At 42.5% G+C, this 15,732-nt stretch overlaps 1 protein-coding gene across 1 annotated transcript; it reads left to right on the top strand.

Annotated features, from left to right (window-relative positions):
* Positions 1-647: 647 nt before the first annotated feature.
* Positions 648-11,896, top strand: LOC115363717 (NACHT, LRR and PYD domains-containing protein 12-like). Its single transcript, XM_030057986.1, has 10 exons — positions 648-797; positions 926-1,208; positions 2,640-2,735; positions 4,435-6,298; positions 6,415-6,588; positions 7,078-7,245; positions 7,561-7,734; positions 7,928-8,101; positions 10,035-10,081; positions 11,343-11,896. The coding sequence occupies exons 1-10, from the start codon at positions 648-650 to the stop codon at positions 11,894-11,896; spliced, it is 3,684 nt and encodes a 1,227-aa protein (XP_029913846.1).
* The last annotated feature ends 3,836 nt before the right edge of the window (positions 11,897-15,732 follow it).

A 15,732-nucleotide genomic window follows, 5' to 3' on the forward strand; every position in this document is an offset into this window, starting at 1 on the left:
ATAATTTTGTTTCAGTCAAGTACGCCCTGAGCAGTGCCAAAAAAAAGGGCAGAAACCCTCCTGTGGTCAGAGGGTCAGTGCAGCTCCAACATCCTGATGCTGAGCAGATTCTCTTGTTCCTGTTTCTGCTTCTTCTTCTCTTCTTCCTCCTTGTTTCCAGCTTCAACCAATGATCCACTTTCTGGATTTGTTTGGTCTCGTCTTCCCGCTCAGAGCGAACAAACGTCCTCGAAACCACACACACACACACACACACACACCTTCAGGAAACCCAAATATCAAATGTGCTTTATCACACTAACATTTACAGTTTTACTGAATTTATTACAGCATAGGCTCATTATTTTAGCAATAATGCATGACTGATATTTTTTAAATTTGTTTTTAAAAAATCTCAGGTACCCCCTGCAGTACTCTGATGTACCCCTAGGGGGACATGTTCTCATAAGTTCGGCCTAATAAGCCGTCACGGTTTGTCAAATATGGCCCCAGGTTCCTGGCCCGTGGTCTGGAATAATAGATTGAAAGGTGCTTGAGGTTTTGAACTATAATGTTGGTTGGATGTTCATAGGGACTCACCTCAGACCTCAGACCTCAGACCTCTCCGCTTTGGGAGATCCTAGCAGGAGCCCTTTGCTCCGGACAGCATGGCTCCCAGGGTCACCGGGGCCCGCAACGCCCTCCACCGCGATAAGGTTGTGCAGATGAGGCGGTTAGGATGCCTCCTGGGTGCCTCCTTGTTGAGTTGTTCTGGGCACCACCAACTGGGAGGAGACCCCGGGGCAGACCCAGGACACGTCAGGGGGATTATGTCTCCCGGCTGGCCTGGGACACCTTGGGATCCCCCAGGAGGAGCTGATGGATGTGGCCGTGGATGGAAAAGCGTATAATTGCCCTTCGAGTTTAACACATCCTCTTTTAGCAGGGAGCAACAATGACGGTTAAGGAGCTCCTCCTGGAAACCCTGAATGATCTGGGGGACGATGACCTCAAGATCTTCCAGTGGTTCTTGCAGCAGACAGACAGCCTGGAAGGCCTCCCAGCCATCCCAAAGAGCCGCCTGGAGAGGGCAGACAGGCCGGACACCGTGGACCAGATGGTGCAGACCTACAACCAACACTGCCTGGAGGTGACCAAGAAGGTTTTAATGAAGATCAACAGGAACGATCTGGTGCAGAATTTGTCAAGCATCAGGTCAGGAGACACAGGTTAGTCAAAATGAACTGTCTGATTTTATTATTGGATAGGAGATATAACCAAGAAGTGGTCATACTAGAGCTAGGCAATACAGACAAAATCAAATGTCCCAGTATCTTTGACTGAATACCTTAATATCGACAGTATTTTTGACAGTCATTCTACTAAGTTCAGAAAACATCATCCCTTTACACATAATACAGCCTTTGAAACCAGAAAAGACAACCGTTCTGTCACATGACCATATTACCATATGCACAATTGCAAATGATAATGCAGTTTATGTCACAATATCAGTATAATATCAATTATACTTCATGGAAAGTACAATTCATGGAACTAGTGGATTGCTCTGATATGGCCGTCAGTTATTTGAGTGATGGGTTGTCAATGTGGTTGAAATTTGTGCTGAATTACATCAAAACAGCTGTGAAAGATCCAGAAACGTCCTCAGGATTTTTTTGGTTTATGTTCCTCGCAGATCTTGAGATATTCAGCGTCAGCGTCAGATTTTCCGTATCTTGATTCTTTCGACAGTTTTTCCCAGTTGTAGCTGACGTATTGTTTAACAGTGGCATGGTTGCTCTGATTGAACAGAATGTGAAGAAAGCTCGGTGTCTATAATCTCATCTAATCACTAACACGTGCATTCTTCGACCTAATCCAGAGTGTATAGTCTGCATTTTAGGCTTTCAGAATGTCACTTTTCTAATCCAGAGTCCAACACCTTGCAAAAGTCATACAAAGCGCACACCATTATTTCTCCATCAGAGCACCTATCTTGCTAATTTTAATAGTAATTCGCTATGTGAAGCTAGACTAAGTAGCAGCAGGTCAATTCTGTAATCAATGAGCATTAATTCGTTTTTTTTCCTTCTCACTCAACTTGAGTAATGACACCACACCTGTATGCGACATACATTAAGTGACGACTCAACAAAAGGAGTAGGCTTATGCAAAGTCCAGGGAAACCAGCAGAGGTCCGAAAAACACTAGAAGATATTATACAAGGCTTGGTCAATGACGCTGGAACGCTTGACGCAAAATCTGTCACTGAGGTGGCGAAAAGGTTAATGAGACACAGGTGAATCCAGCCGGGGCATGACTACATAATCACAGCGTGCAAGAGGTGAAGTATCTGAGTGAGGAGAACAAAATAAAACCATGACTGAATGAATGAATCAGTGAAATAATGAGCAGTAAAACATGACCTGAGAGCGAGATGTCACACGTCACACACGAGACGTGTCGTGGTAACAGTGCAGTGGATAACAGAACGCTTTGTTTTGCCAAATCAGTGCTCAAAACTGCACCATGAGTCAAAAAATGTTCCAGGTCCTACTGCTCGAGCATGAGGGGGGGGGAGCAGCGGGATGCAGAGTGGGTGTTAAACTCATTAAATCTAAATTCAAGCTGTGGTGGCGTTTGTCTTTGTCCCTCAGGAGATGTCAGCGGCTTTGGGGAGACTTCAGAGTCCGCCCTTCAGTCACAGGCTGCTCCTCTTCCTCACCTCATCCCAGACAGCAGCCAGGCTGAAGGTAAGTTATGGTCGACTGGCACTGTCCATTCAATGTGGCTGTTAAAATGATGAACGTTTTGGGGGATCCTTTTCTTTCACTTGATATCACAGCTCATGGAACTCAACTCAACTTTATTTATATAGCAGCTCAAAGTTCCTCACACTGCAAGATTAAAAGAACACAGAAAAAACCCAACAGAAAACAATAAAAAAAAATGTTAGACTAAAAATCACAATAAGAAGAAACTATGAAATGTTAAAAACAAATAAATGAGTATAGAATTAAATATGAAAACCAGATGATTAGACTGAAAAACTAAGGCTGTAACATTACTCCACAATAAAAGCCAGATTAAAAAGACAGGTCTTTAGTTTCCTTTTAAAAATACCAAGCAATCTTGTCATTCTGATATCCAGAGGCGGTTTGTTCCGCAGTTTAAAAACAGAGGGCAGCCTCACCAGGTTTTTTTTGGGATACATAAAACATCTAACAGATAAGCTGCGGAGGACCTCAGGGATCTGGCTGGAACATAAAATGAAATAAAATCTCAGATGTTTGGAGGAGCCTGGTCATTTAAATCTTAAAAACAAGTAAAATAAATAAAATCAGTTCTAAAAGATACAGGGAGCCAGCGCAGGGTCTTCTGCTGTGGATCCATTTTTATTGATTTAGTCAAAATTCTAGCCGCTGAGTTCTGGAGTATCTGCAGTTTTCTTATAGACTTTTTACGTAATCCTGTAAAGAGTGCATTACATCAGTCTAAACCACCAGTAATAAAAGCATGAATGAGCATTTCAGCATCTTTCTGAGTTAAAAAAAAAAAAAAAAAAAAAGGTCTGACTTCGGTGATATTCCTAAGATGAAAGAAGGTTGTTTTAATGACCCTGTTACAATGAAAATGAAAATTTAAATCTGAGTCTAAAAATCACTCCCAAACTTGTGATGTGTGTTTTAATCTGCTTGCTAAGACCGCCAAGCACTGGGTGCAGATTTTCACTTGCGGTTTTGGGTCCTATGAAAGGAATCTCTGTTTTTTCCTAATTTAGTTATAAAGTTTTTACACAACCATACATTAATGTCAGAGAGACAGGAAATAAGAGTATTCATTGCATTTGTGTCATTTGGTGGAACAGAGATGTACAATTATATGTCATCAGCAAAAAAAAAAAAAAAGGGTAATTGACATGGAGATGGTTAATAATGTTTCCCAGTGGGAGCTTATAGAATGAAAACAATTGGTCCCAAAATTCGTCCTTGAGGAATAACATAATCAATACCATGAGTTTCTGAAATGTAAGCACACAACCTGATAAAAAAAAAAACAAAAAAACAAAAAAAAAAAACTGTCTTCCAGTTAAATAAGACTGAAACCAGCTAATACCCAGAGGCAACCAAGTAAATGCCTGGAAGCATCAATTTCTTTGGGTAAGAGATGCAGAGTTGGGTTTATTCGAGGATCAACAGGTCAAATCTCAGAACTCACCATTACTTGGAAAAGTGAATTAGTACTTCCCTCCAATTTAATCGCAATTGTCAGTATAACCTTGAGCAAGGCACTGAACCCCCAGCTGCTCAAGTGGAGCTGCTTCAGTGGTTGTGCAGGTATTTTTTCCACACTGGCTGTGGTCTCCATTGTTAAAGGTTGGGGGGGGGAGGTTGCCTGGTACAAACATCGGCCTGGACCTTTTTTCAATGTATATCATTTTGTTCTACACAGATTTGCTGGTGCCTACACCAAAGGCTCCACAGCCAATCACATCGTTCCAAAGTATGCTTCAGTCTAACCTCCAGGACAGGTTTATGTGCATACAAGAAGGTATGTCAGAGAGAAAAAATAAGCAGCTTTTGGATGACATCTACACAGACCTCTACGTCACAGATGGGGGAGTTGTACACATCAACCAGCAGCACGAGGTCAGGCAGATTGAGATGGCATCAGGAAAGTCAACGGACACAGAGAAGCCAATCAAACCCAGTGACATCTTCAAACACCCTTCTGGAAAATGCACACCCATAAGAATGGTGCTGACCAATGGCATTGCAGGAATTGGCAAAACCTTCCTTGTGTACAAGTTCATCCTGGACTGGGCTGAAGGAAGAGCCAATCAAGATGTGCATCTTGCATTCCCCTTCACCTTCCGCCAGCTAAACTTACTGAGGGGAAAAAGGTTTCGTTTTGCAGAGCTCATTCACAGATGCATCAGGGAAACCATCGACATCCAGGAGGAGGCTCTTAATTACATCTTCACAACAATACAGACATCTGGAAACTCCAACTATGACAAGAGCAAATTCAAGCTCCTGTTTGTGTTGGACGGTCTGGATGAGAGCCGCCTTCAGCTAGACTTCACTGCTGATGAAGAATCTTATGTTGATGTGACAGAGCCAACCAGAGTAGAAGTGCTGGTGACAAACCTCATCAAGGGGAAACTGCTTCCCTCTGCTCGCCTCTGGATAACCACACGACCCGCAGCAGCCAATCAGATCCCTCCGGAGTGTGCTGACATCTTTACAGAGGTGAGAGGCTTCACTGACCCACAGAAGGATGAATACTTCAGAAAGAGATTCAGAGATGAGGAGCAGGCCAGCAGAATCATCTCCCACATCAAGACGTCACGAAGCCTCCACATCATGTGCCACATCCCAGTCTTCTGCTGGATCACTGCTACAGTTCTGGAGGACATGTTGAAAACCAGTGAGGGAGGAGACCTGCCCAAGACCCTGACTGAGATGTACGCAGAGTTCCTGGTGTTTCAGATCAATCACACAAAGGAGAAGTATGGCACTGAAAAGAGCATTCAGAGCATCAAGTCACTTGCAAAACTGGCTTTTCACCAGCTGGAGGAAGGCAACCTTATATTCTATGGTGAAGACCTAAAAAAAAGTGGCATTAATTTTAATGAAGCCTCAATGCACTCAGGAGTATTCACGCAGATCTTTAAAGAGGAATATGGGTGGAAGAAGGACAAAGATAAGGATAAGGTGTTTAGCTTCATCCATCTGTCCATTCAGGAGTTTCTGGCTGCTGTTTATGTGGTCCTGTCACTACATAACAGAAACAAGAGTGTCATGGCTGAACAGCAACTAAGTTTCAAAAGTGTGCAAATGCTTTTCAGCAAAATATCTACAACAGAAGTCCACAGGGTTGCCATTGACAGGGCCTTGGAGAGTCCAGATGGACGCCTGGACTTGTTCCTCCGATTCCTCCTGGGCCTTTCACTGGAGAACAATCAGACTCGTCTACAACAGTTACTGAAACGGACAAGACCACAGACCAACTGGCCAACAATCAAGTACATCAAGGAGAAGATCAGTGAGAATCCCTCTCCAGACAGAAGCATCAACCTGTTCCACTGTCTGAATGAGCTGAATGACCATTCTCTAGTGGACGAGATCCAAAAGTATCTGAGATCAGGAAGTCTCTCCACAGCCAGACTCTCTGCTTCTCAGTGGTCAGCTCTGGTCTTCATCTTACTGACATCGGAGGAAGAGCTGAAAGTCTTCGACCTCACAAAATACTCTGCTTCAGAGGAGGCTCTTCAGAGGATGCTGCCAGTGGTCGAAGCCTCTAGTATGTCTCTGTAGGTAGATAATTGTGCATATCAACTGTATTAAATATGTTTTCACAGAGGACAAATTTGGAAAAAAAAAATCAAGAACTTGTTTTATTTAGCTTGTCTAAATAATTCCTCTTCAGGCTGAGTGGCTGTAACATCTCAGAGAAAGGCTGTGCAGCTCTGGCCTCAGTTCTCAGCTCCCAGTCCTCTAGTCTGAGAGAGCTGGACCTGAGTAACAACCAGCTGCAGGATTCAGGAGTGAAGCTGCTCTCTCATGGACTGGGGAGTCCAATCTGTCAACTGAAGACGCTAAGGTGAACTAAATTCATTTAATGATGGTATTTGTCATAACAGTCCATTTTCATATTGTTCCTTATGTCTGTGTTCTGCTTTTGTCTTTGTTGTGGCAATTTAAATTCACTCTTCATTAGTTTACTTGCAAGGTGACACACTAATACTGTTACTCATGACTGAGCACTTTATCATTTTACACCCTCTTACAGTTTTTCTGTCATAGAGACATTTGCATGAACATGTTCAGCTCACTAAAGAGCAGTTTGCTCACACTTCGTTTTATTATGCTTTTTTTTTTTTTTTGCAAACTCATGCTTATGACCGAATATCTACAACGGCCAGCAAGTGGCATGATGTCCTAGACAGTTTTCTCACTCTCTCCTCTTGCCGCCCACATTATCAGCATCAGGGGACATAAAAAATGAGAATGCAAAACTGCTCAAACAGCCCAAGATCAAGCAAACATCAAACATCAAGCAAAGTTGTCTTCATCTCTATCTCTTCTTTAGGTTGAGTTGGTGTAAACTCTCAGAGAGAAGCTGTGAAGCTCTGGCCTCAGTTCTCAGCTCCTCCAGTCTGAGAGAGCTGGACCTGAGTAACAATGATCTGCAGGATTCAGGAGTGAAGATGCTCTCTGCCGGACTGGAGAGTCCACACTGCAGACTGGAGGCTCTCAGGTCAGGATTCAGTTTAGTTGTTTTTTTTTTATTAACCAAAATACTAAAAACAAAAATACAAATCAAGACCGCCTAGTGCTAATAATAAACTGCCAGTTAACCTGGCGTGGCTATTATAATGGGCCAGCTATGTGATGACTGGGCACACATGGAAGCATTAGTTTGTCATGAAATGACCAAAAAAGTACAAATACATTATAATGCTGGTATATAATGTTTCACTGCAACTTTTAACTTTGTATCACTGTTGACAGCTTATGTTTATAAAGTGGTCTTAAAAGTTATTATTTCTCTCCATCACCAATTCCTCTTCAGGCTGAGTGTGTGTAATCTGTCAGAAAGAAGCTGTGCAGCTCTGGCCTCAGTTCTCAGCTCCCAGTCCTCTAGTCTGAGAGAGCTGGACCTGAGCAACAATGACCTGCAGGATTCAGGAGTGAAGCTGCTCTCTGATGGACTGGAGAGTCCACACTGCAGACTGGAGGCTCTCAGGTCAGGATTTCTTAATCTGTTTAACACATGACCATTTAATACTGCTTTACATCAATGAATGTATTCCTACGCATTGCAGGAAGTTTTTAAACTTACAATTTTCCTGTGTCCAGACAACCATTACCAGGTGAAAGCGATCTGAGCAATAAATAAATAATAGCAACTACACATCATGCAATTTGTGTGTTTCCAGGCTGTCAGGCTGTCTGGTCACAGAGGAGGGCTGTGCTGCTCTGGCCTCAGCTCTGAGCTCCAACCCCTCCCATCTGAGAGAGCTGGACCTGAGCTACAATCATCCAGGAGACTCAGGAGTGAAGCTGCTCTCTGCTGGACTGGAGGATCCAACCTGGAGACTGGACAAGCTCAGGTATGGAGAGGCTCGCTGCCATGCAGAGCCAGTGTGTTAATGAGAGCTGACAGCATCTGTCTGGCAGCGTACCCTTGAGAATCTTGCAGGTTTTCACATTATGAGATACGTCTGTCTACCAACTGCACTGGCAGAATTTAGAGGAGTTGTTTGCAAGGTTACAGGAGTGATGCAGTTCAGTTAGCCGGGGAATAATTTCGGAAGAGTCCTATCTACCACCCAGCTCCTTTGGTGATGTAGGAAAAAAAGAAGAAACCAACCAAGCATCCAATACTCCAACAGTCCTCTGACAACATTCATGGAAGACCAAACCAATGCAGGCAGGAATGTGTGGATCTCTCTTGTCCAGATAAGAGCAGGCAGTAACAAAGACATCATTGGTGGACATTTTGCAGTTGTATTCAGGAACATGGAGTCATGGCAGCCTCAAGCCTCACAAACCAGCTGAATCTCACAGGCTTTCAGATTGCAAGATCGTCTTTTAAAACATGCATTTTCAGGCTTCACCTGGTAGAGTGCATACCACATACCATCAAGGCCAGTCATTGTTGCAGCAGCTTTTGATTCCGGCCTGGGTCCTTTGCTGCATGTCACCCTCTCTCTGCCCCGTCCCACCTGGCTCTCTCTACTGTCACTGTCCAATAAAGCAGAGAGGCCAAAAAAATAAAAAATAAAAAACAAGCGATGCTGGCTGTTGCTTCAACAACAAACTTTAGGGTGAGGCTGATTGGTCCATCTGAATTAGGGGTGCACCGATCTGACTTTTTCAGTTCCGATGCCGATACCGATGCTGGGGCCTTGCGTATTGGTTGATACCAGATACTGATCCGATGTCATTGTTGATTTAAGAAGCCACCAACCTCAACAGCAGTGGCGGCTCCCTTTGATCTGTTCAGCTGCTGGAACTCCTCGTGCTCCTTCGCGTGGTGTTTCTGGAGGTGCTTGATTAAATGTGTGGTATTATATCTGGCAATGCGACCACCACCCCTGGCAACAATCATTTTATATACATTGCAAACTGGTGTTGAACTAGTTGGTGTGCTAAGGGTGAAATACCTCCATATCGCAGACCCTTTCGTTTGCTCCGTGTTGCTTATGTTTGCAACTCATCTCAATCAACTCTCGTGGCATGCGGCATACTGGGATCGGTCTTACAGATCGGCTGCTTTTACAAATACCCGATCCAGGTAAAATGTTGATATAGGTGCCGATATCCAATGCTAATATCAGATCGGTGCATCCCTAATCTGCATCTTGGGTCAACCCGATATCTTGCCAAAGCGCGTAATAGACTCGTCGGCCCACCAGAGAGAACCGTGTCACGTTTTGCCTCGCCTAGGTATTACAACGACACACGGGAATGTCTGCGCATGCACGAACGTTAGATCCCAAAGTTATGCCATTAGCTCGTACCTCAGTTCATTACCTAATGGTTTCAATTTAAAATCTTGCTGATTGCAATCAAGGTCCTTGATGGTCTGACCCGACGTTACTAGGTGTTCTAGGTGTCTGAGATCTGACAACTAGTCTTTCTTGTTCGTCCCACGGTCACGACTCAAGCTAACAGCTGACAGAGCCTCTGCGCTCACTGTGGAACCAGTTGCCATTAGACATCAGATGTGCTCCCTCCATCTCTGTCTTTAAAACCAGGCCAATGACACATTTTTATTCAATGGCATTCTTGGGCCACTAACTTTTCATTGGTTCATATCTATAACTCTGTGTCCTTTGTTTGTTGTCTGAATGTACTCTATACATAACCTTTACTTAAGTACTTTCTACCTTCTGGGGCTTCCAGTCTAACAGTTTGGGCGCGGCCAGATGGTTTCGAGAGTCAAAAGAAAAAGATGAGTGGTTTGTTGCAGGTTAGGCAGACAGACGTGTCCCCAGTTCTGCTGCAGTCCTGTTCAGTGTTGCTCTGATGTCGTTTCAGTGTGGACCACGGTGGGCTGCGCTGGCTGAAATCAGGTCTGAGGAAGTGTAAGTGTGCATTCCACATCTACTCAGAATTATCAGCTGTTGCATTTTTTAAAAATTACGATACATAGACATATATTGATACATATATCCACCCACATGTACAAACCTATAAACATACCTACACCTACATACTCAGTCATACCCACATACAGCGCATATACACACTTACAAATACATAGTTGTACAAATTGTCCTTGGGTTCTTCTTTTTTTTTCATTTCCCCCATAAGCTTATACATTCATTTATTTATTTAGACAGAATGCACATACTTTTTTTACAACTACAATTTATGCCCAAGTACTATTAATATACTACAAATTTCTACAGCACATACTTTAATATTTATTTCTTTTTCTGTTTCTTATAATTTAATTCTTCTCTTGAGAATCTGAGCAGCTGCAGCTGACCCAGATTCCCCTCGCAGATCAATAAAGTGTTTTTGATTGGATTCTTTTTTTATTCTGATTCTGACTGATAAGCAATCAGTTCAACACCCCCCGCCCCCCCATACTTCTTAAAATTATTCCATATTTCCTTACATTCTCCTGGTTTTCTACATCCTCGAGTTAACATTGTTTCATAGATACAGTTCTCACTGATGAAAGAAGATTTTTTTTTTCCTACGTCAGTGACCGGGAACCCATAGCTTACATCCATTTCTATTTCTGTTATCAAACTTTGTTAATTAATACTACAACATATTAGTGCCATTGTTGGGGGGGGGGGATAGTTAGCCAGAGAAGTCTGTGACTTATGAGAAACTTGGGAAAATAGTTTCTTATTTTTTGTCCGTGGCTCCACATGTGCTGCCCCCTGCTGGTCGTGTCTCAGGCCTGCAGCTGATCCCCTCAGCAGATTCTACTTTGACATGGGATTCAGGAACAAGGAGATCCTGCTGATCTGAGCCCAGAATCAGCAGATTGTTTTCTTCTGAATCGGCCGAAGTCACAGCAACGTCTCTTCAGAGTCCAGATGCTGAGGAGGAGATTGGGGTTCTGGACTCAGACCAGCAGGATTTCCTTCAGACTGGATCCCACAGGAGGAGAGCAACTAGATTTCACTCAAAATTTTGACTTTAATCTTGAAAATGATTTTTTTTTTTCCCCACCAGAACAGTCCCCCCCTCGCTGTGTCTGTAATTTTTTCTCTCTCCCTGCATTGGCCCTAAGGTGCCGTCCAAGATAATCGACCGTACTGAATCAAACAAATAGTGAACTGGGCCGCGTCTGTCAGATTAGAAACTGTCTGTGCTCTCCATCAGATGCCTGTGAGGTCACGCTGGACCCGAACACCGCCTACAGGAAGCTGATCCTGTCTGAGGACAACAGGAAGGCGACGCTGGTGACGGAGAAGCAGCCGTATCCCGATCACCCCGAGAGGTTTGACAACTGGAAGCAGATTCTGTGTAGAAACGGCATGACCGGCCGCTGCTACTGGGAGGTGGAGAGGGTGGGATGGGTTCATGTGGCGGCGGCCTACAGGGGGAGGACAAGAGAGAGCGACGACTGCTTCCTGGGACTGAACGACAGGTCGTGGAGTCTGGTCTGCTCCAGTGACACTTACTCTGCCTTTCACAACGACAGGACGCGGGACATACACACCCTGCGCTACTTTGACGCCGACCGAGTGGCGGTGTATCTGGACTGGCCCGCCGGATCTCTGTCCTTCTACAGAGTCTCGTCCGGCACGCTGATCCACATCCACACCTTCAGCTCCACGTTCACCGAGCCTCTGTACCCCGCGTTCGGCTTTGAGTTCATGTTCAAGTGTGACTCCTCAGTGTCTCTGTGTCGGCTGGAGGGGGGAGACTCATGAGCTCTGACTCCTGAGCTGGACCAGATCTACCATACGGGCGATCTGGGCACGTGCCAAGGGGCCCCTGAGCGGAAAGTGGCCCTCCATGAATGGATAAATAAATGAACAATAGCTGTGTCCCAATTCAGGGTTCGCATCCTTCGAAGTCTTCGGACGACGTGTCCTCCCCGTCAACCAAACGGGACGGTCTAGCCTTCTGAGTATTTCCTGGTCGCGTAACCGCCGTTACCATGACAACAAACTCCGGACACAGAAAGATAACGTTTCTTTCCGTCAGACAAGACAAAACAGTAAAGAAAAGGGTTTTGGTTTAACATGTATGGCGTTGGATGTTCAAATGAGTAAAAACCAAATATTTTATAATAGTGAAATCTGAATTTAGATGCCGCCGTCGCCATTTCAGTTGACTTTTTTCAACTGAGCAGCAGCACGCAAAGCATTTTGGGATACAGGAGCCCGAGAAGGATAGTCGCGGTGCATCCTCCGAATCGGCTACCAACGGCTGAAGAGGAGTACGCATTTGAAGTGCGAATTTGAAGGATCCTTCGACTTTGGATGGATTGGGACAGGCCTTTGAGCAGTGCTGGGACATAACTGGCCTACAAATGCAGACCTTGAAGGATGCAGACCCTGAATTGGGACACAGCTAATGTGTGCCCTTTTCTTTGGGTTTGATTTGATCTGATTTATTTATGGATAGAGTTAAAACAAATCCAAAGGATGACATGTAAAAGTGCATGCACTTATTTCTAATATGGTCCTTTATAGATGTAAACACATAAGACAACATTTAGCAGGACACAACCTCTGCACACGTAAACACACACACACACCATCTCATCATCTGAAGACATAACATTCATTAAATCAAATCAAAAAAGGACGTACTGTAAAAATAAAGAGAGATGACAAAATGTTCTCTAAAAGTCTGTAAGTCTATCCCATATAAAATCCTTCTCCTGATTTCTAAAAACTGTTTTAGTTTTAGTAATTTGTGGGGCAGTGGCAAGCTGTTCCATAACAGAATTCCTGTATAGAAAAAACGACTTGAAGCTGCATTTCCTATTCTGGGAAGTTTACAGGAGCGGATGCTGGGCCTGGTGTTGTGATTATGTAGGGTATTAACCATTTCTAGATGTGAGCACAAATATTTAGGAGCACAGCCACTGATAACATTATACATGTGGTTTACTCTACAGAAACACGACACAAGGCTCGACCCGCTCTCTTGATGCTGATAATCATCCAATCAGAGTAAAATGAAAGTTGTTTCCAAGAAAATTAAGTCTCATTACCGACTGTTTTATTGGTCAGTTTGACAGCTGGGCAAGTGATGATTGGTTTGCAGGCTGCATGTTGCGGTATGGACTGGCTGGTGGTGAAGGTGCTATCAGCAGGTGGGAAAAATCATCAGCTGGTGGAAAATGCACGGCGCTGGCGGTAACCAAAAGCCCAGCAGGCTGCAATAAAAAATAAAATGAAAAATAACACGCTGCTACAATAAAAACTGTCTGGCAGATGAGTAACTTTTTCAAAAAGCTAATATCACCCCCCTCCCCGGCTCCGTATTTTTTTTTCTTCCTACAACGACACTAATACGGCATCGTGTGTTTCTGCAAGATATTCCAGAGAGTCAGTGTGACTGATGAACCTGTCCTCTCAGTATAATGCAGTCCAGCACAGGGCCAAACTACAGCCTCAGTAATAAACAGAATTATAAAGTGACACACTCGCCACAATGTCAAGAATAAACTGAACATTAGAAACTTTGTTAAAAGGTAGAATTCATGGCAGAGCTGCTGAGCTGAGCTGCATTAGACTGGACAGCTGGAGCTGATGTTATGGCTGGTGTGTGTGTGTGTGTGTGTGTGTGTGTGTGTGTGTGTGTGTGTTTACTCTACCTGTGACATTTGACTCACTGGAAAAATGAAAAAACTATATTGAAAGAAATATTTAAAATGTAGTAAATGTAATAAATGTTCTATTAGTCAGGACCGAAAATTGAAAAAGCCCCTTAGAAAAAAACATGGTAGGCATTTTTGAGGAAAAGCACTTTATCTGTTGTTTCTATATGATTTTTTAGTGCTGAATCCATTTCTGCCGTATGCCAAGCTGTAAAAGTTACCGTTTAGTCATAATTATTGATTAATTAGCATGATTATTGATTAGTCGCCCAAAGTTAGAAATGGCTATCAGTTTCCTATTTGTCAATATTCTATATATGATTGTTTGGTATCATTGTAAAGGGGACCTTCTCAGCTTTCATTTAAGCCCATGGGTGTCTCTTTCTGACAAACACAGAGGTCACATGACCTCCTTAAACCATAAATTAAACACATTTTCCCACATTTTTCGCCTAAACTATATAGTTTCTTTTATCCCCGTGGGATCAAGGGATATCAAGGACCCAAAAGACAACAACCACAATACCTAATGGACTTTGAGAATTCAGGAAATGTATGATATACCCATACTATTTCTTTGTGAGAGGTTATTGTGAGCCTTAAAATAGCAGTAACTGACTCAGGCCCATTCACCTCCATTCATTCTCCAGCATTACAGAAAAACAACCTCACCAATTGTTTACTGTAGATATAATGATATTATTACTAATACAAATGTAATAATAATCAAAGGCCAGGTAGACATTTTTCATCAATTTAATGAATTAGTAAAATTAACTGAACGTGGCCACTAATTACTGTATTTCACCAATTAATCTCCCGGTCGCAAATATAGTCCAGTCATTTTATGAAAAAACCTAGGACAAATTGCAAGAGAAAAAAACTCAACTGATTTTGTATCCTCAGTTTGTCCTGAGTGAGGAGAAAAAAAGTCCAAAGAAATCCCATTGGTGGAAAGTTTAGAAAATCACCTCTATATGACCACATATTACCAAAAAACACAGTTTTTAACACACAGGGGAAAGGGGTTCAAAATTTTACTTTCAGATATCACTATAAAAATTCACAAGATGATTACACACACAAAGACAAGAAAAAAAGTCAATTACAAGTTCTTTGAATTATTCTGTTTACACATGCATATCACACATTATCTGATTTGATATGCGCTAATAAGGAATATAAGGAATAAATGCCAGAACAGATATTTAAACAGTGAATTAAATGGTCACTATATATATAGTAACCTTTTAATTCACTGTTATATAGTAACCTTTTAATTCAAGGTTACTATATATATATTAACCATTTAATTCACTGTTTAAATGTCTCCTCTGGCATTTATTCCTTATATTCCTTATTAGCGCATATCAAATCAGATAATGTGTGATATGCATGTGTAAACAGAATAATTCAAAGAACTTGTAATTGACTTTTTTTCTTGTCTTTGTGTGTGTAATCAACTTGTGAATTTTTATAGTGATATCTGAAAGTAAAATTTGGAACCCCTTTCCCCTGTGTGTTAAAAACAGTGTTTTTTGGTAATATGTGGTCATATAGAGGTGATTTTCTAAACTTTCCACTAATGGGATTTCTTGGGACTTTTTTTCTCCTCACTCAGGACAAACTGAGGATACAAAATCAGTTGAGTTTTTTACTATTGCAATTTGTCCTAGGTGTTTTCATAAAATGACTGGACTACCAGGCGTTTAAAAGAACCAGGCGGCTATTTGCGGCCGGGAGATTAATTGGTGAAATACAGTAATTAGTGGCCACGTTCAGTTAATTTTACTAATTCATTAAATTGATGAAAAATGTCTACCTGGCCTTTGATTATTATTACATTTGTATTAGTAATAATATCATTATATCTACAGTAAACAATTGGTGAGGTTGTTTTTCCGTAATGCTGGAGAATGAATGGAGGTGAAT

The sequence above is a fragment of the Myripristis murdjan genome, chromosome 8 (assembly GCF_902150065.1).
Source record: "Myripristis murdjan chromosome 8, fMyrMur1.1, whole genome shotgun sequence".
Classification (NCBI taxonomy): domain Eukaryota; kingdom Metazoa; phylum Chordata; class Actinopteri; order Holocentriformes; family Holocentridae; genus Myripristis; species Myripristis murdjan.